This window comes from Muscardinus avellanarius (assembly GCF_963383645.1).
Source record: "Muscardinus avellanarius genome assembly, chromosome: 9".
NCBI classification, from domain to species: Eukaryota; Metazoa; Chordata; class Mammalia; order Rodentia; family Gliridae; genus Muscardinus; species Muscardinus avellanarius.
The window spans coordinates 107,538,344-107,558,065 of record NC_137795.1 but is presented as its reverse complement, the minus strand read 5'-3'; the positions used below and the strand labels follow the sequence as shown (position 1 = coordinate 107,558,065).

The following is a 19,722-nucleotide window of genomic DNA, read 5'->3' as shown; positions in this document are numbered from 1 at the left end:
CAAGGCCAGTCTGGGCAATGTAGGAAGGCCCTGTCTCAGACTTTAAAAAAGGGAGTGTAGGTGGTGGGCACATGCCTAGCATGTGTGAGGCCCTGGGTTTGAGTCCCAGTACCACTAAACAAAAGGATTTACAGGTTGTTGCTTTAGAAATGAAAACGCCGTCATAGTCCATGTTCCCTCTTCTTTGCATACTTTATAAATAATTTTGCCTTAATTGCACTTTTAATAATTTTTCTGGAGCTGAGTGAGGTGCTGCATGCTTGTAATCTCAGTACTTGGGAGGCTGAGACGGGGAGGATTGCAGGTTCGAGGACAGCCTCAGCAACTAGTGAGACTCTCATTAACCTAGCGAGACTGCTTCAAAATAAAAATAAGTGTAGCTTAGACGTAGAATGCCCTGACTTCAGTCTCCAAAATCAAAAAGAAAGAGAAAGCATACCTTTGGTGCGGGGGCTCCAGCTGTGTGTAGAGCGCTTGCCTGGCATGTGTGATGTCTTGGGTTTGATCCCCAGCACTGGTTGGCTTGTGGCTGGAGAAAACAGTTTCTGTCCTCTTTCTGTTTTTTCCTCATAAATTTGTCTTTTTAGTTTTCTTTTTGTGTGTTATTGGACCTATGGGTAGTCTACTTTGGGGCTACACCCCAGCCCTGTTATTTTATTGTTTATTTTGAAACAGGGTCAGAGTTGCAGAAAGCCTGGCTATAATTTGCTGAGGCAGGCTGCGGACCTGCAACCTTCCTGTCTCAGCTTCTCAAGTTACTTGGATTATAGATATTTGCCACCATGCCCGGCTCATCAGCCTATCTTTATTTCCCCTTCAAGTTCTCTGGACCTTAAAGTTAACTTTTTACTTGTTTTTATCCAGATTATAATAATTTTCATCTTGTGTATGTAGTTAAGCCATTTCAAGATTTTGCTTTTGTATAGGAAGAATCAAACTTTGTTGTGAGATTCTCTGAAGTTTGTGCCAGTGTGTCTTCACAATGCCTTCATATTTTTGTGTGCCATTATTTGAATCTTTCTGTTATCACATTTGGGAATTTCAGCTTTCACTTTATTTATTCATTTATTTATTGTAGTACTGGTGATTGAACCCAGGTGTTCTATCTCTGAGCTATACCCCTAGCAAAATTTTTAAAAAAATTTTATTCATCTATTTACTTATTATTTTGTGGTACTAGAGATTGAGCCCAGAGGCATTCTACTTTTGAACTATACCCTCTGCCCTATTTTTTATTCTTTATTTTGAAACCAGGTCTCACTGAGTTGCAGAAGGCCTCACTAAGTAGCCGAGGCTGTCCGTGAACCACAATCCTTCGGTCTCAGTCTCCCGAATGCTGGGATCACAAGTGTGCGCCACCACGCCCGGCTTCCTTTTTATTATTTTTTATTTTATTTTTATTTATTTATTTTTTGGTGGTACTGGGGTTCCTGGAAGCCCTTCTATCTCCGGGCTACACTCCCAGACCTATTTTATATATTTTATTTATTTGGAAAAAGGGTCTCTTAAGCCAGCGAGGCTGACTACGAACCTGCGTGATCCTCCTGTGTCCGCCTCCCAAGTGCGGGGATTACAAGCGTGCGCCACCATGCCCGGTTTCCTTTTTATTTTTATAAATGAGTTTTTAGGCCAGGCATGGAGGCGCACGCTTGTAATCCCCGCGCTTGGGTGGCGCACGCTTGTAATCTCAGTGCTTGGGAGGCCGAGACAGGAGGATCTCACAGATTCAAAGCCAGTCTCAACTACTTAGTGAGGTTCTCAGCAACTGAGACACTGTTTCCAAATAAAGTATAAAATAGGTCTGGGAGTATAGCCTAGAGGTAGAAAAGCCCTTGGTTTCCACCCCCAATACTACAAAAAAAAGAAAAATGAGTTTTTAGTAAGTGGTATCTCATTTTACTCCCCATTTAACAAATTGACTGCTGACCTTTACTTAGAAATCAACCAATTATAAATGTCAGAGTTCTTTTGACTAAAATTAGGAAATCCACCAGCCTTGGTAATTTAGATAATTTCAAGTTAAAAAAGTCATGCTGGGGGTGTAGCTCAGAGGTAGAATGTCTTTGGGTTTAATCCCCAGTATATATATATTTATATAATCTCCTCCCCCCTCTCACTCACACACACACACACACACACACACACACAGAATGTCCTTGGGTTCAATCCCCAGTAACCCCCCTCAAAAAAAAAAACCGAAGAAATTTTATTTTATAATATCGACTCCTTGATATTAATGACTCATGTTTTATAGTCATAGTTTATGAACATCAATTATACTTGCAAGGAGAAAATAAGAAATCCACAGTCATCCCAGAGCTTGTTGAGCTCCCTCCTCGGTTGGGGTGGAGAGGCGGAGAACACCTCGTGAGGGTTTGGCAGGAGCTCGGAGGGAAGTCGTGCAAAGCAACGTCAACAGTGTATTAGCAAGCTCATAATTTAATTGATTTTTCCAGTAGAGCCGGGAAAATGAAAAAAAGCAAATCTTTTATAGTTATACTCAGATACTTCGTGTTTATTTCATAGCTTTTCATGCAACACCCAACACTTACAAGCGGAAGAACACAGAAACTGCTCTGGACAACAAGCCTTGTGGACCACAGTGTTACCAGCATTTGGTAAGATTTAGTGCTTTGTTACCGCAGAGGGCTCCTGAGAAGTCTGGCTTTGAACCTGGTGGAGGTGCTGAAACCAGTGCTGACACTGTCTGTAGCCATACTTTTTGGCTGCGGGACAGGTAGTTTTCTCACCCACGCTTCTTTGATAGCTTATAGACTGCACAGTTTAGTCCTTTGTTAATCTTGTATTATTCTGTGTTTATCTCATTTATCTCTTCAGCCACATTTCAAGGTCTTAGGGTTAAGGACTCATGCTTGCCACAGTTTATGAGTGTGAAGTACAGATAGACTGCCCATTTAGACAGCAGAGGGGCAGCGGTCCTTTGCTCTAGTTCCTAAGCCTTTCTCAGCCATACCCCTTTGTGAGTGTTAAGCCCTCTGTAGCGTAAACTATATAGATCCCACAGATCTTTTTAAGTGATGGAGAAAAGGTAAGGGGTTAGGAAAATAGGAGATAGAAAAGTTGTTTTTACGGGTACTATCTTATTTTTACCATTTCCCCTCTTTGAACCAAGCCACTCCTACCTAGGAACTAAATGGGTATATATTGCCTGTTGGATTTTGGACAGAAGATTCATTGAATGGCACCTGCAGAAGGTATCCTATTTTTAAGCAATTTGGTTTTTGTAGAATGAAGTATAAAACTGTTGGCTGCTCTCAAACTTATCCCTTCTGTTTCCACGTGGAATTCTGGAGCACTGTTTTATGATATGTTTATAAGGCAGGACTTTATTTGGATCGTCTAAATGTTTCTGTGGTCTCTACCATGCTCTTTACCATTGTTTTATACTCTCTGGACTAGATAATTGTACTTAAGAATCCAAAATACAGCCCTGTAGTCCTGTATCTGTAGTTCTTTTTACGTCTTCATGTGGCAGTGCATCCTTCAAAGGAAAAAACAGAGCCAGTGCATGTTTATGTGTTTAATATTCTTCTTCAATATACTTTACAATAATATTCCTAGAGATAGACATTTCCTTAAACCCTGAAGTGGGAAGTGTGACTTGATGAACATTATACATAGGATTCATTTGGTAAAGATTACTTTTAAATACACTGTGTGTATAGAGAGCTGTACAGAGTTTAATAATTTGTATTTCAAGTTACTGGGTTAACTAATATAATAAAATAAATTTACTTAATTTTAGCTTAGCTAGTCAATAGAGTCCACAGATTCATCAAACAGAACTGTTGATTTATACGACTCTAGCAATTTATACTGCTCAACCATATTTATCTTTCTGAAAATTTTCAAGCCCATGAAAGCAGACTGAAAGTGAGTATACTTAGATATGCAAATGATTGTGACAAATGGGTGTAGTGATTTGACTTGCCTTATCCAATGCCTTCTTTTCTGTTCACTAAAGTAAGTTTTAGAGCTTTACCCTGATGTCTACATTTTTCATTTTCTAGGAGGGAGCAAAAGAGTTTGCTGCTGCCCTCACCGCGGAACGGATCAAGACCCCACCCAAGCGCCCAGGGGGCCGTAGAAGAGGGCGGCTTCCCAACAACAGCAGCAGGCCCAGCACCCCCACCATCAATGTGCTGGAGTCGAAGGACACGGACAGTGACCGAGAAGCAGGGACCGAGACGGGCGGTGAGAACAATGATAAAGAAGAGGAGGAGAAAAAAGATGAGACTTCCAGCTCCTCTGGTAAGACATCTGGGCTTTGCCACCTGGATATTGCTGTTGCTTTGCAAGTTTCATCTTGTGAAGATGAAGGATACCGAATGCATTAAACACTTTCTGGGTTGGTTACTTTTCAGTATAATGAACTGAGACCAGAGTATTTCTGCTTTCTCTCCCCTCCCAGTCACTGAAGGCAGATGTTTCTTCTCATGCTTGGTGCCATTTTCCTTCTTTCATCTTTCTCAGGCTGGGCAGCATGACATTTAGATCATTAGGTTTAATGTTCTTGCTGTCCTGTGAGTTTTATGTAGAGAAAACTAGAACTATCGACGAGTTAAATTTTATGGTTGGTTAGCATCTTTTCAGCTCTCCATCACACCGGGAATAATAGGCAGTTACATTTGCAATAGTTTTAGGAGGCTGTGTTAAAGAAAGCCCAACTTCATGGTTTCTTGGGGGAGGGAGAATCTTATTGGCTATTGTTTCTAGTCTGATTTTACTTCAAAATATGATTAACATCTTATTTTCTTAAGCACACCCTGAAACTTCTTAAAAAATGCATAATGGAGTGTAGTGACTATTTCTAGTCAACATTCCTTGACCAGAGTTTACATTTGATTTTGTAGAAGCAAATTCTCGGTGTCAAACGCCAATAAAGATGAAGCCAAACATCGAGCCTCCTGAGAACGTGGAGTGGAGCGGTGCGGAGGCCTCCATGTTCAGAGTCCTCATCGGTACTTACTATGACAACTTCTGCGCCATCGCGAGGCTAATTGGGACCAAAACGTGTCGACAGGTAAGCGTTTCTGACACACACTGCTACAAACATAAGGAAATTCTTGGTAATTAAGTTCCTGTTTATCTTCTGAAAAGAATATCATTTTTTCCAAGAGGGAACTAAATGAAAATTATTCTTCAGTTTTGTCCCAGTTTTGTCAGTTTCTCCACTTTAGATATTTAAGGTTAGATACGGTGAATCTAAAAGTTGGCAAGAATTTAAACTTGACATCATACTCTTGACCTGAATGTACTGGTCCCTGTGTGAGGGAGGCAGTGATTTCTCTGTACCCCACTGTACACCCAGCAGCGTCACAGGAGTGCATAGATATTTTTTCTTGTATACACAAGCAAAGAGTGGTTCCCTTAAAGCAGACTGTGTACCTGTGCCTCTTGTCAGGTGTATGAGTTTAGAGTCAAGGAATCCAGTATCATAGCGCCTGTTCCGGCAGAGGACGTGGACACTCCGCCAAGAAAGAAGAAGAGGAAACACCGGTGAGTCCACGGAGCCACACAGGAGGCCGCTGCGGGCAGAGTCTGCTTCCCTTGGCCTGTTCACAAAACCTGAACTGCCTTCAAGATAGATCTGTGCACTCTCGTTTCTTCTGGCAGTTGCTAGTTTTGCTTTTGTCTTTGTGGTACTGGGGATTGAACCCAGGGGCATTCCACCTCTCAGCTACACCCGCAGTCTTATTTGATTTTGGAACAGGGTCTTGCTAGGTTGCTGAGAGTCTCAGTACTGGCTGAGGCTGTTCTCGAATCTGTGATCCTTCTGTCTCAGCCTCCCAAATACTGGCATTACAAGTGTGTGCCACCACTCCAGGCTATGATACTACTTTAATGGCACAGATAGATTCAGTTAAGCAGTCCCTGGTTGAATTTGTTGCTGTGACTGACTGTACTACCATCTTAACACAGAAATTTAATTTTCTGTTTTTGCAGGTTGTGGGCTGCACACTGCAGAAAGATACAGCTGAAAAAGGGTTAGCATCTTTCCTTTTAACTTCATTATTAGCGTAAAAATGCCTATCTTTTTTCTCATTTGTACTAGAGTAGTAACTGGATTGGAGTTTGGGTTATTCTGATTCAGTTGACTTCTGTACATCAAACCAGTTTAAGTGGAAGATGTCTGTTAATGACTCTCCAGTCGGTTCTTTTGGAACGTGAAAGCTGATTGCATGGAGTGAGGCAGGGAGCAGCAGTAAAGGAGAAGCACTTTGGAGTGGGACCGAGCCTGAGGCCAAGCTGAACGCCTGGCGGGTGGGAGGTGGACTTGGCATTTTGCAGACAGGCCTGTGGTAGCACTGTAAGTATAGTAAAGGGAGCTCCGAAGGTAGCGGGGAAGAATGTGCTCTGTTAATTGTGATGACCGTTTCCCACCTCCCTGGATTCATTGGCTGCGTGCTGTTATCTTTACTCAGACGGCTCCTCTAACCATGTTTACAACTATCAACCCTGTGACCATCCACGGCAGCCTTGTGACAGTTCGTGCCCCTGTGTGATAGCACAAAATTTTTGTGAAAAGTTTTGTCAATGTAGTTCAGAGTGTAAGTATTTGTTGCTTTGATGCAATTGCATGAGAACTGAATAGGCCTTTGGTCAGTAATTTAGTGATTTAACCCAAAACCTCAGGACATGGGAGCGCTCCCTTATTGCTTACTTGTGCTTACATGAGGAAACCCATTCATCCTACAAGCATTCTTGAGCCCATGACTGCACTTTGCTGGTCTCCTGCACTTTACCAGTCTCCTGGGTAATGTGTGTGTGTGTGTGAGTGTGTGTGTGTGTTATGTGTGCATGCCAGTTAGGTAGAATTGTATTAAAGGACTTGATTTTTCTGTTTTTTTCTTTGATCATTTAAATGAAACCATAGTAAAACTGGCACAGAATGGAAGGGGAATCTAGAAGTAGCTGCCCAAACATTTTGGAGCAACAGAAATTGTCAGAGTTAGGAGGGTGTTGATCTTCAGAATGCAGGAGAGTAGCAAAGGGTAACGGGTTTGTACAATTGTTGCGTGAAGCTGCATGCGAGCTTGGATCCTAGGGAAGGGTTCAGGACCGCAGGATGTTAGGTTTGTTCAGGACCACGGAATCTCTTTAGTCCAAGCTCCCCCCTCACGCCTGTTTTATTTTAAATTCACACACCGTCTGATGAATGGGAAGCCAGAGCTTGGCGGTGCCTTTGTCAGTCAGCGCAGTGGCTTCACTTTTGCTTTTGCTTCGTCTCGTCTGTGCGTGGGACAATAAGTGGCTGGCAGGGCTCCCATGATGCTCTGTGCAGCGCGAGGGCACCAGGAGGCCGCGGTGGTGACAGTCGCACGCTTTCTCCAGGTCAAAACCGCTTTCCTGGGTGCCGCTGCAAAGCTCAGTGCAACACCAAGCAGTGCCCGTGCTATCTGGCCGTCCGAGAGTGTGACCCTGACCTCTGTCTCACCTGCGGAGCTGCGGACCACTGGGACAGTAAAAACGTGTCCTGCAAAAACTGCAGCATTCAGCGCGGCTCCAAAAAGGTAAGTCGTCGTCTCATCAGGAGGTCAAGTTCTGTTGGCTGTTCAGCTGCACCGGAGGCTCAGAGCCGCCGGACGGGGCAACAGAAGTACAAGAGGTGCCTTAGTTGATAGACTTGACTGCATTTTTACGTTTAGTTAATAGAACAAGAAAATTTGTCTCCTTAATGCAAATAAGTGAGGATTTCACTCAGAATGTAGAGGCCCATGCTCATCAAATACTGTGTTTAGCTTCCTTTTGGTGCAGAATAAAAGATGAAATTTACCATGACAAGTTTTTTATACTTAGCTCCTGGTTCTTTACTAACCGTGAAAATAGCCTAGCTAGGAATTATAGATTTGAAGCCTGGGAATTGCACGTATGTCATTTTAAATGTGACAGCTAATCATTGAGCAAAAGCAACTTTAATAACATACAGTACTGGGGAAATTCAGTATCCTAATTTTTTCCTTTTCTTTTCCTGTTTGAGGATTTAACCCAAGGGCATTCTACTTGTGAATTACACTCCCAGCCCTACTTTATTTTATTGATGGTCTTGCTAAATTTCTGAGGCAAGTCTTGAGCCTATGATCCTCCTGTTTCAGCCTCCCAAATACTAGGATTACAGGCATGTATCACCACACCTGGATTATTATCCTGATTATCTTAGGGCAAATGATAGGGTCTTTTTTCAGTTAGTACTTTTAATGGCACAGGCCCTAACACTTAATAGGCATTTACTATGTGGTGAGCACTGTTGGAATGCTTGGTGTATTAATTCTCATGATCCTGTGATTTGGGAATAATTGTTAGCCCCCATTTTACAGGTAAGGAAAACCAGTATACTAAGACTTGAATACAGGAGCAGGAGAAGCTAGTGCCTGACCCCAGATCCTTTGGCCTGCTCTTGCTTGCGTGGCACGTGTCTCTCGAGCAGTCGGACCGTTCTTCCCTGACTGAACTGACACTGCTGCTGGGGACCCTCGACAGCGTCCTCTTCATGGGCTGGCCTTGTGTTTCCAGCTCCGCCTCTGTGTTCATGAGGGGCTGATCTGGGTTAGGCAGGCGGGTTCATTTTCCTCTTAGGTGCTTGGATTGTTTTTACTAGGTGGCTACACACCCACTCAGGCCCACAGGTCCCAGCGATGCCACTCACTCCCTGTGGGGCGCCCATTCATTCCTAAAACCTTATTAACTGCCCCTCCCTGCCATGGTAAGGCATGCTCCTTCCTCAGTTTGTTCAGAATGTTAGCAGTACTCTTCATGTTGAGATGTTCTTTTTGTTGACATCTTTGAACTCAAAACAGAAAGCCACGTGGACATTTTTTATCCACTGGGTTTTATTTGCTTGGCAGATTTAGCTGCTATTGATTCTGATCAGGAGGGTCTTTGGGAAATCCACCTGACAGGCGAATGTAGGCTGGACCAGAATAGGAACAGAGCGGAAGCCTGGATGGTTAGGGAGCCTTCTTAGACATCACAGGAAGATGCTGAATGAGCGTAGTGATGAGCCTGGATGGACCCTTTCCTATGGTCCATGCAGCAGTGCTGACGTCCAGAACACACTCAGGCGGGCAAGGGCAGAGCGAGTCAAGGAAGGAAGGTCAGAAGAGGAGTGGTTGGTGTTTTCCTATTAAATCGAGAAGTCAAGAACCGAAAGTGGGAAGCGAGGGGGCCTGAGGGGCCCTGCGCGCTCATGTGGTTTCTGCGAGACAGCAGGTACTTGGCCTGTGTTTTGTGGAAAGCCTTGTTTTGTAGACTGCCGGCCACACGCGACAGCTCCCACACTGAGGAATCTTCTGTGGGGTTTGCTCCCCTAGCGAGGACGTGGGCGTTCACTCGTCTCTTCGCTCTCCTTTTGTGATTATGTGACTGTGTTTTTCTCTAGCATTTACTGCTGGCACCATCTGATGTGGCTGGATGGGGGATTTTTATCAAAGATCCTGTACAGAAAAATGAATTCATCTCAGAATACTGTGGAGAGGTAAGGCACACTCATAACATGTGTTCTAGTGGTATTGTTTATAAGTCCATTGGGTTTGGTTAGAAATTATTTAATATTTTAATACTTAGCTGGGTGTGGTGGCACATGCTTGTAATCTCAACATATGGGAGGCTGAGACGGGAGGATCACAGTTCACGACAGCCTTAGCTACTTAGGCCCTTTGCAACTCATTGAGACCCAGTTTCAAAATAAGAATAAAACATAGAGCTGGGGGTGTAGCTCAGAGGTAGAATGCTCCTGGGTTCTCCTCAGTACCAAAATAAAAAAAAATTAATATTGCAGGTATAATTCCACGCTTGTAATCTCAGTACTTGGGAGGCTGAGAAAGGAGAATTATAGGTCTGAGGACAGCCTCAGTAAGTACTGAGATGCTCATCAACTTAGTGAGACCCTGTTTCAAAATAAGAATAGAAGCTGGATGTGGTGGCGCACGCTTGTAATCCCAGCATTCCGGAGGCTGAGACAGGAGGATCGCAGTTCACGGACAGCCTCAGCTACTTAGTGAGGCCCTCTGCAACTCAGTGAGACCCTGTTTCAAAATAAAGAATAAGAAATAGGGCAGGGGGTGTAGCTCAGAGGTAGAATGCCCCTGGGTTCCATCCCCAGACCCGCGGGAAAAAATAAAAAATAAAAAAATAAAAAATAGGGCTAGAGAGTGTAACACAGAGGTAGAATGCTCCTGGGTTTAGTCCTCAGTACCACACACATACACAAAATTAATATAAGATGCCTTCTAAGCCAGGCATGGTAGCACACACTTACGCTTGTAATCCCAGCATTTGGGAGGCTGAGACTGTAGGATTTTGCTTCGCGGACAGCCTCAGCTACTTATGAGGCCCTTTGCAACTTAGTAAGACTCGATTTCAAAATAAAGACTAAGAAATAGGGCTGGGGGTGTAGCTCGGAGGTAGAATGCCCTGGGTTCCATTCACAGTACCGCAAAAAATAAATAAATAAATAAAATTAATTAATAAATAAAAAAGTAAAAAAGATGCCTTCTAGCTTTAGTTCCAGTCATGTTTTTATCACTTGGGGACAAGTTTTGCTGTGTAATCTGTCTTAGCCCACGGCAGAGTTGACAAGGACCTAGGAAGGGCAGTGTCATTAGTAACCTAACCTTTAGTTTTCTTTGTAGTACTGGAGCTACACCCCAGCTCTATTTTTTATTTTTTTATTTTTTTATTTTGAAACAAGGTCCTACTAAGTTGAGGAGCGTCTCACTAAGTAGCTGAAGCTGTCCATGAACCTGCGGTCCTCCTGTCTCAGCCTCCCAAGTACGGGGACTATAAGGGCACACCACCATCCGGCTCCTAACCTACTCTTCTGATTGTAGGGTTGGGAAAATGTAGGGCTAGTTTCAATTTTTGTTGAGCTACAGTTTATATTTCTTACTCAGCAAAAAAACTTGGTTTTGGTGGTACTGGGGATTGAACGCCCCGGGGGCATTCAACCTCTGAACTATACTCCCAGTCCTTTTTTATTTATTATTATTATTATTTTTTGGTGGTATTGGGGATGGAACCCTTCTACTTCCAAGCTACACTCCCAGATCTATTTTATATTTTATTTAGAAACAGGGTCTCTTAAGCCAGCACGGCTGGCTTCAAACCTGCGCGATCCTCCTGTCTCCGCCTCCCAAGCGCGGGGATTACAAGCGTGCCCACCACGCCCGGCTTTTATTCATTATTTTGAAACAGGGTCTCACTAGGTTGCTGATGGCCTTGCTAAGTTTCTGAGGCTGGCGTTGAACGTGATCTTGTCTTAGCCTCCCAAGTACTGGGATTACAGGCACCACACCCAATTTAAGCTGTGTTAATCACTTTTTCCAAGCATCTTTACCTTCAGTATGGAAATATCTCTGATCTGGACCCCTTAAAGGGTTGTTCTTTGGCTTATTATTGTGCACACGGAATGGAGAAGAGAAATTGGCTGTAACAATGGCTTTGTTGAATATTCCTTGAATTCTGTTGATGGGTTCTCATACATTCCATCAGGCTTGATCATAAGCCAGTTTCCTTCTGTCTTTCTCTTTAGATTATTTCTCAAGATGAAGCGGACAGAAGAGGGAAAGTATACGATAAATACATGTGCAGCTTTCTGTTCAACTTGAACAATGGTATGTTTCTGAGCTGGAGGCACTCAGGTCTTAGTTGGCTTCTGCTGGCTGTGCATTTGGAGATGAAATGAGGGGTCTGGTGGGCAGTGGGCGGGAGTCGCGCTGTGAGCGGCCCCTGCTCCCCACCCTCTGGCATGGCCACCGTGGCTGGGGCAGGGGGAGACATTCCTGCCGCCGCTGCTTCCCTTGGACCCGCACACGGCACACCTCCCATCCAGTGCCTTCCACTGGAAGGATGGGGAGCCCGCCCTCAGAACACCTTCCAGGCTTCCCTGGATGTTATCCAGGGATGGTGAGGAAGGCAGCGTCTGCACAGCTGCCGCCGTGAGCGTCCGTGTGGGATCATGCGAGATGCAGCTGTGCTCCGCGTGAGAGGTCTTGAGAAGCTCAGCTGGACGATGGAATAGGGTTCCCCCACTAAGAAGTTTCACTGAAGTACTCATGAGCTGAGCATGGTGGCGCACGCTTGTGATCCCAGTACTTGGGAAGCTGAGACAGGAGGAGCACAGGTTCGCAGCCAGCTTCAGCTGCTCAGCCCATTTCAAAATAAAGAATAAAAAATAGGGCTGCGGTGTAGCTTGGAGGTACAATGCCCTGGGTGGTACAACCCCCAGTGCCACAAACAAAACGCGTATTACTTCAAATGTGAAAATGCCTGTTCTTGACGTGAGAGAGTTTAGTGAGATTACATTTTTGGCTGTGCTTTGCCCAGCAATATACAATGGAGAAGTTAACAGCATTTGGGACTTGAATTAGCAAGAATTAATTTTAGCTTAGAACAGTAGCATTTTCTTCCAAATATTTCATACTAGTGAGGCTGAATGACTTACTTGCTTTTGAAGTCAAGCCTTGAAGAACTGTTGTCAGTTGTATTTCCAGAGTCATCATAACTTTGTAACTGAAATTACACGCTGCATTGTGATTGATTTTTCCTCTTCAGATTTTGTGGTAGATGCAACCCGAAAGGGAAACAAGATCCGTTTTGCGAATCATTCAGTGAACCCGAACTGCTATGCAAAAGGTGGGTCATTCCGTGAAGCCAGAGTTACCAGTTTGATAGCAGGTTCAGTCCCTGTTCAGTCCCGTGAAAGTGGCCTGAATACTTCTGGGACATTTGCGCAGTCCAGCCCCGCCTTCCCGCGTCTGCTCACTGACCCCGTGTCTCTCCTTGCAGTTATGATGGTTAACGGTGATCACAGGATAGGCATCTTCGCTAAGAGAGCCATCCAGACTGGTGAAGAGCTGTTTTTTGACTACAGGTTGGTATCGTACATTTCTAGTTCGACTGAAGTATATTTTATGAATTATACGAGTGATGCGTATTTCCAGGTGGTACTGGGGATTGAACTCGGGCATTCTACCTCCAAGCTACAACCCCAGCCCAGTTTTTATTTTTTTGTTTTGAAATTGGGTCTCGCTAGGTTGCTGCGAGTCTCACTACTTGCTGAGGCTATCCTGAACCTGCGATCCTACTGTCAGGCTCCCAAGTACTGGGATTAAAGGTGTGTGCCACGCCGGGCGCGGTGGGCACGCTTGTAATCCCCGCACGCTCGGGAGGCGGAGACAGGAGGATCGCTCAGGTTCGAAGCCAGCCGCGCTGGCTTCAGAGACCGTTTCCAAATTTAAAAAAAGGTATAAAATAGGTCTGGGAGTTTAGCCCGGAGGTAGAAGGGCTTTCAGGAACCCCAGTACCACCACCCCCCCCCCCAAAAAAAAAAAAAAAGATGTGTGCCACTGTGCTTTGAACCTGCGCGATTCTCCTGTGTCCACCTCCCTGGCGCGGCACTTATTTTAAAAACATAAAACGAATGCAGAAAGCCCTATGTCTCAGCTGCTCTTGGCGGACACGGCTCTGGGCTTCTCTGTTGCGCCTTGATGGCCTTGGTGTACTTTCTACAGTGAACTGGGTTGCACGGTGTCTACTGGAGAGTCCCAGACCTACTCCCAGGGGCAGTGCCACCCACCATGGGCATTTGTCTACAGCGTGTTTTTCTTTTCTTTCTTTCTTTTTTTTTTGTATTAGAGATCAAACCCGGAGGTATTCTACCTCTAAGCTATACATCTCCGGCCCGAATTTTTTATTTCTTATTTGGAAACGGGGTCGAAGTTGCCACCGTTGGCTTAAAACCAGTGGTCCTCCTGTCTCTGCCTCCCAGTTACTGGGATTACAAGCATGTGCCGCCGCGCCCACCAGCATGCTTCTCTTGACATACACCGTAAGATTTGTTCTTTCCCCTACAGCACTTCTGCACCTCGCCGTTTAGGTTTCCCTTGGCTGCGGTGAATGCTTGCGCCCAGTACTGGGAAGGCTGGGACAGCAGGCCAGCCAGCTTCCAGGCCCCACCTCTTTTGTTCACTTGTTTTTAGTGTTTGGGGTCAAGCCAGGGCGTTGTTGGGCAGGCGCTCTAACACAGAACTCCAGCCTCAGACATCATGTCTAATACTTGGAAAGCCAGGCGCCGTTGGTGAGCACCTACCGGACTGCCCCATGAGCCCTCTCCAGGGGACGTGCAGCCACGGATGGTATCCACTGTGGGCAGGGCTCCGGCTGCTGATCTGCTCAGGCTCTGGGGCACTGGGACGACACATTTAGTATTTGTCTAAGTGCTCAGAAGGAGGTTTCTGTTAGAGAAGCTGTTGAGGACTGAGTTGTTACACCCAGGCCCTTATATCGCGCTCCCGTGGCACCCCGCTGCATGGTGAAGGAAGGAGAGCTGGTGACATCGAGGCCCACGCCTGTGGGGAGCTGCCTTGTGCGGGGACGGTCGAGGCTCTGCCTCGCGCGGGATTCAGGCCCCAGGGCCCCACCAGCCAGGGCCGCTCTTTGGCCGTTTACTGGGAGTTGGATTCGTTCTTTCCAATTTGCTTTCTCAGTATTGCACCCACTGCCGTGGTTGGAGCTGCCTGGGCCTGGCTGGGCGGGAGGCTGTAGGAACGTCCCTGGCTCGGGCTTGGCTGCTTCAGCTAGGTGGCCCGCGGTGCAGACGCACCCCTACCGTCTCCAGTGCCCCTATGGTGCGGCTTTGTCGTGGGCGCTCTTTTTCTCAGATGTGTGTGGCCCCTAGATGCTCATTGCATTTTTCATGTTACAGGTACAGCCAGGCGGATGCCCTGAAGTACGTGGGCATTGAAAGAGAAATGGAGATCCCTTGACATCTGCTACCTCCTCCTCCCCTCCTCTGAAACAGCTGCCTTAGCTTCAGGAACCTCGAGTACTGTGGGCAACTTAGGAAAAGAAAATGCTTTTGAAAATTCCCAATTTGCAAAGTACTGTAACGATAATTTATAGTGATGAGTGTAAGAATCAACTTTTTATTGCCTTCTCACCAGCTGCAAAGTGTTTTGTACCAGTGAGTTTTTGCAATAATGCAGTATGGTACATTTTTCAACTTTGAATAAAGAATACTTGAACTTCTCCTTGTTGTCAGCTGTCGTCAAGCTTCAGTGGATTCTCGAAGAGGACTGTCCTGACCGGGAAGCTTAGCACCTTCGGGTTTTCAGTTACCTTCCCATGGATCTTGATTTAATTAATACTGGCCACTGGCGTTTGCCCGATCATAATGCAGGTTTACATATTAGACGCGTAGAATCTGCCCAGCTTTACTGTAACTAGCGTTAACAGCGCATTAGGAGACAATGTGAGTCGCACCAGGATGCAGCCCGGGAGTTGCAGCTAAACCCCCAGGGTGGGCTGTTGCAGTCAGTTCAGCATCCTAGAGGAAGCGGCAAAATGTCTAGCTCTGCTTTCCATTAGTCTGGATAGAATTCTTAGAGATACAGCAGTGTAAGCTGGGTGCAGTTGCTTGTTATCTTGGCACTTGGAGGTTGAGACAGGAGGATTGTAGGTTTGAGGCCAGCCTCAGCAACTTAGACCTTGTTTCAAAAACTGTTTCAGAATAAAAATGGCTGGTGTTAGCTGGGTGTGCTGGTGCATGCTTATATCCCAGTACTTGAGGAGGCTGAAGAAAGGAGGATCAGAGGTTCAAGACCAGCCTTAGCTACTTAGTGAGGCCCTCCACAATTAGGTGAGACTCTTGCAAAATAAAGAATAAAAATAGGGCTGAGAAAGCTTGGAGGCGCAATGGCTCCAAGTACTGAAGGGGGGGAAGGCTTGGGGGTGTGGCTCAGGTAGAATGTTCCTGGCTTCGACCCCAGAACCCTACACAAGGGGCTTACAGTAAATAGGAGCTGGGCGTGGTGGCACGCACTTGTAATTCCAGCATTCAGGAGGCCGAGACCGGAGGATCGCGGTTCGCAAACAGCTCCAGCTACTTAGTGAGGCCCTCTGCAACTCAGACCGTTTGCAAATAAAGAATTAAAAAATAGTGCTTGGGGTGTAGCTCAGAGGTAGAAGGCCCCTGAGTTCCACCCCCAGAACCCGCAAAAAAAGGGGATTTCTGATCTAGCTACAAAAGATGACAAATACAACAACTGGTTTTACATCTTGATGGGTTAAAAAAACCAGCCCTCCCTCCAGGTGGCCAGGAGGCGGTGCCCGTCAGGAGCGTGCTGATCTAAGCTTCTAGATAGGTCGAGACAGGATCAGAACACGAATATTTTCCACATAAGCACTAAGTAAGTCCCTGCAGTTAGTGGAAAGCAGCGCTTGCGTATACCCAGCCCTTTGCTTCCGATGCTTCCCGTGGGCCTGTGCTGTGCACGGGCGGCAGGAGCAGCCCAGCTCGCCTGTCAGGTGGTCAGCGCGCCCCTCGCATAGGTGCGTGACTGCGAAGGTGAGGTGAAGGCAGGCAAGTCGCTCGCCAAGGTGGTGCCTATAAAAAAGTTTTATCGGTAGGAAGATTCAAGTATTATGTCACTGTGTTTGCTTTACCCAGAAATAAAAAAAAAAACCTGTCGAAGAGGAAAACTCCAGGTATGTGAAAACTCGGGCCTGTGTTCGGCTTAGAGGCCTGGGGTCCTGTAGCTACTCTTCTCTCACCTATTCTTGGGCCAGTGTTTAAATGCCTGCTTGAGTGGGCCTGCCTGCTTTCTCCAAACAGGTGACTGGCCCAAGGCCACACCAGTTGCCAGCCGAACCCCAGCTCCACCCTGGAAAACCGGCCCTCCCTCCAGGTGCTGAGCCCTCGCTGGCCTGGGCCTCAGAACCCAGTAATAAGCGCTGGGCTAGCTCAGCTCTTCTCAGTTCAAAGCCAAGCTCTGAGTAGACCAGACCTGATTTTGTTCAGCAACCCCAAGGCAGGAATGAATTTCTCAAATAGGATTGACAGATTGAATTTCTGTAGCTCTACTACTTTGTTTCCAGTGTCTGTCTTTGGCCATAATTCCAAGATAATAAGCATTGTCAAGAAGAGGGAGGTGACAGTCGGGCACGGTGGCGCACGCTGGTGATCCCTGCATGTGGGAGGCCGAGACGAGGATCACAATTCACAGACAGCCTCAGCTGTGAGGCCCTTTGCAACTCACCCCAGTACCACTGAAAAAAGAAAAAGAATAGTGGACAGGCTGGACACCACGGCACACGCCTGCAATCCCAGTCCCTGGGAGACTGAGACAGGAGGATTGCAGGTTCAAAGACAGCCTCAGCAAGTAGTGAGACTTATTAAACTAGTGGGACCCTGTCTCAAGTAAAATAGGGCTGAGGTGTAGCGTGGAAGTACATCGCCCTTGACTTCAAGCCCCAGAACCAGAGTAGGTGACAGCCGCCCCGTGCAGGCTTTTGCTGTAGGGTACAGCCAACAACTGCTGCCGCACAGGATTGTTGGTGGCTTTATAAAAGGCTCCCCTGAGCCAGGTATGGTGGCACATGCCTATAACTCTGGTACTTTAGAGGCTGAGACAGGAGGATTGCAGGTAACTTAGTGAAGCTCTCAGTAACTTAAGATACCATTTACAAATTAAAATAGGGCTGGGGGTATAGCTCAGAGGTAGAATGCGCTGGGTTCTACCCCCAGTACCAAAAATAAATTAAAAGGCTCCCTTAGAGCCTCAAAAAGGAAAGCGAGGGCGATACGGTGGGCAGTTCTGGGACTTGAGGGTGGACTTGGCTATTGGGGCTTGGGTAATTCTATGGAAAACTTTCAAAATAATAGCTAATGACAGAAATTCAACAAAAAGGCAGACTGCATTTGTAGAACCATGGCGTGTCCTAAGTTTTGCCCGAGAAGCAGTTAAGGGGTTGGGCAGGGTGGTTCGCGTGGGCTCCAGCATTTCCATCTGCGGCCCCCAGGACAGCGCGCACTCTTCTAGCGACTGCGCACAGAGCAACAGAAGCTGAACTGTCCTGAGAAGTAACTCGACCTTCTCAGCCTGCGTCTGGAAGACTGTTAGGTCCGTACGGATGGGGACAGCGGATCACCTCCATTCCACACTGACCAGGCGGTGAAGGAGGGGCAGGGGTACGGCGAGGATGAGGATCTGGTTAGCACCCAGCTCACCTGCCCTTTGCTCCCGTGGCCGACGGAGGGGTTATCCACAGCACCAAGGTCCTCACCCAAGGCATGCTCAGTCCTCGGGCAATCGAAGACTCCAGCAACACCACGGAAGTCTCTTCTAAAAGCGGCTCCGGAGAGCGTCTGCAGCACAGGTTCTAGACACAGAAAAATGCAGTTTCGGGGAAGGCAAGCTGTGAGCCTGGAGGAGCCGGCTTGTAAGTCATCCCGTGGAGCCCGAGGGCCCCGGGAGCTGGGGCAGGCCGGGTCTGGCCAAGCTCTGCCGCCAGCTCTCCATTTTGCCAGGAACTGACTGCAGAGGGTGTGTGGCTCACCCCTCGGCTCCTCCTGGCCTCCCCGGGGCCCCTCCCAGCCACACACCCTCTGCAGTCAGTTCCTGGCACAGCCAAGGCTCACCTCCAGATGCACAGCGGTGCCCAAGGCCAGTCTTCATGCCCAAGGCCAGTCTTCATCTCGCTCCTTTAACGACAGGCTAGATCCGGGCCGAGCCAGACTGGACAGGCGAGGGCTCCTCAGATCCGCTCCGCGCACGTCCTGGCTCCTTGGCTTCCCAGTGATGGTGTGGCCCATCATCTTGCCTCAGTTTCCCTGTCTGTTAAAGGGGGACACGGCTTCCTGCTCAGGGCGCAGAGGCAGGATCAGCACGAGTCCCCCCAGTGTCGGATGGAATGGCCTGTGGGCTGTGTCAGGAGCACAGTCGCCGGAGGGCGCCTTGGAAAGCAAGGGCGGGCGTTCAAATTCTCAGCTTAAAACTCAAGCTTAGTTCTCAATCCAAAGAATGCAGCCCGTCTACACTACAGGAAGACACTGGGAATATACATTTGCACAATCATTATATCTTTTATTTACATATAGAAATTAGTAAAACTTAAAACCAAATGCGACTTGTACAGAAATCCTTTAATTTTCTTTATTTTCACACATTAAAAAATGAAACACACTATACAAATGGTTTGTCATAGCAGATTACACGTGGGTCCACTCGGACTTGCTCTGAAGGCGCCGCTCGGGACAGCGGTATCGGGAGCCAATGTATGTTTAAATGCAGTAGCATGCAGCCCTCGCACGAAGGTTCAGTCCCCTCTCCTTAAATTAGGGTAAATGGCGTCGGTGTCCGTATTTACAGACTTGAAATGTGTCAGTCCTGAGCAGTTCTGCTGAAGTCTGAGACCAGCTGTGGGCGGCTGGGTCTCAGTGTTAAAAAGGGAGGTCCAGATGGCGGCAGGCTGGCTGCTGCGAACTCCAGTTCTCTCCACCGCAACTACTGCCACGCGTGGGTCGCACAGACCCTTCTGGAAGGGTTAAGCCAGGTAACTGTAGGTGTCCTTTTCACCATCGACTCGCTCCAAGTATTCCTTCTCAATCAGAATGTCAATGCATTTCTGGGCATCACGTGAGGAAGAGGCAGGGAAAGAGAAAGAGTTGGTCATGGGCACAGGCAGCGCCCTCACCGCTCGCGCGCCCCACTCCGGCTGAACCTGGAGCCCTGCTGCCCCGGCGCTGCCTTCCGCGTCGGGTCCCCTCGGTGGCGCGGGACCGAGCCCCCCGCACCAGCACGGAGCCTGCGCGCATGGGCTCCCGCAGTCACACCAGGGCCTCACTGGCTCAACTTAGTTGATGCAAGCGGTCTCAGTGAGGAGAGACCCGCCGGGCTACTGCTTTAAACAAGCCCATTAGAA

At 47.1% G+C, this 19,722-nt stretch overlaps 2 protein-coding genes across 11 annotated transcripts in view; one reads left to right on the top strand and one right to left on the bottom strand.

Annotated features, from left to right (window-relative positions):
* EZH2 (enhancer of zeste 2 polycomb repressive complex 2 subunit) overlaps window positions 1-14,786 on the top strand; it is a gene marked incomplete at both ends in the record, with an annotated part of 42,957 nt that extends 28,171 nt beyond the window's left edge. For 5 of the 10 annotated variants that reach the window (XM_080701967.1, XM_080701966.1, XM_080701969.1 and 2 more), the window contains 12 exons: window positions 2,527-2,618; window positions 4,032-4,272; window positions 4,875-5,044; window positions 5,426-5,520; window positions 5,968-6,008; window positions 6,447-6,572; window positions 7,357-7,535; window positions 9,401-9,496; window positions 11,552-11,633; window positions 12,574-12,654; window positions 12,808-12,892; window positions 14,726-14,786. In XM_080701967.1, coding sequence (XP_080558093.1) covers window positions 2,527-2,618; window positions 4,032-4,272; window positions 4,875-5,044; window positions 5,426-5,520; window positions 5,968-6,008; window positions 6,447-6,572; window positions 7,357-7,535; window positions 9,401-9,496; window positions 11,552-11,633; window positions 12,574-12,654; window positions 12,808-12,892; window positions 14,726-14,786 — 1,349 coding nt within the window. The remainder of the gene's footprint in view (window positions 1-2,526; window positions 2,619-4,031; window positions 4,273-4,874; window positions 5,045-5,425; window positions 5,521-5,967; window positions 6,009-6,446; window positions 6,573-7,356; window positions 7,536-9,400; window positions 9,497-11,551; window positions 11,634-12,573; window positions 12,655-12,807; window positions 12,893-14,725) is intronic. The other 5 variants (XM_080701972.1, XM_080701971.1, XM_080701964.1 and 2 more) reach the window with 1 other exon arrangement.
* Window positions 14,787-19,299: 4,513 nt separating this feature from the next.
* The window catches only part of CUL1 (cullin 1), a gene marked incomplete at its 5' end in the record, with an annotated part of 44,989 nt that continues 44,566 nt past the window's right edge, over window positions 19,300-19,722 (bottom strand). The window contains one exon of the mRNA XM_080700998.1: window positions 19,300-19,425. Coding sequence (XP_080557124.1) covers window positions 19,345-19,425 — 81 coding nt within the window. The 3' untranslated portion in view covers window positions 19,300-19,344. The remainder of the gene's footprint in view (window positions 19,426-19,722) is intronic.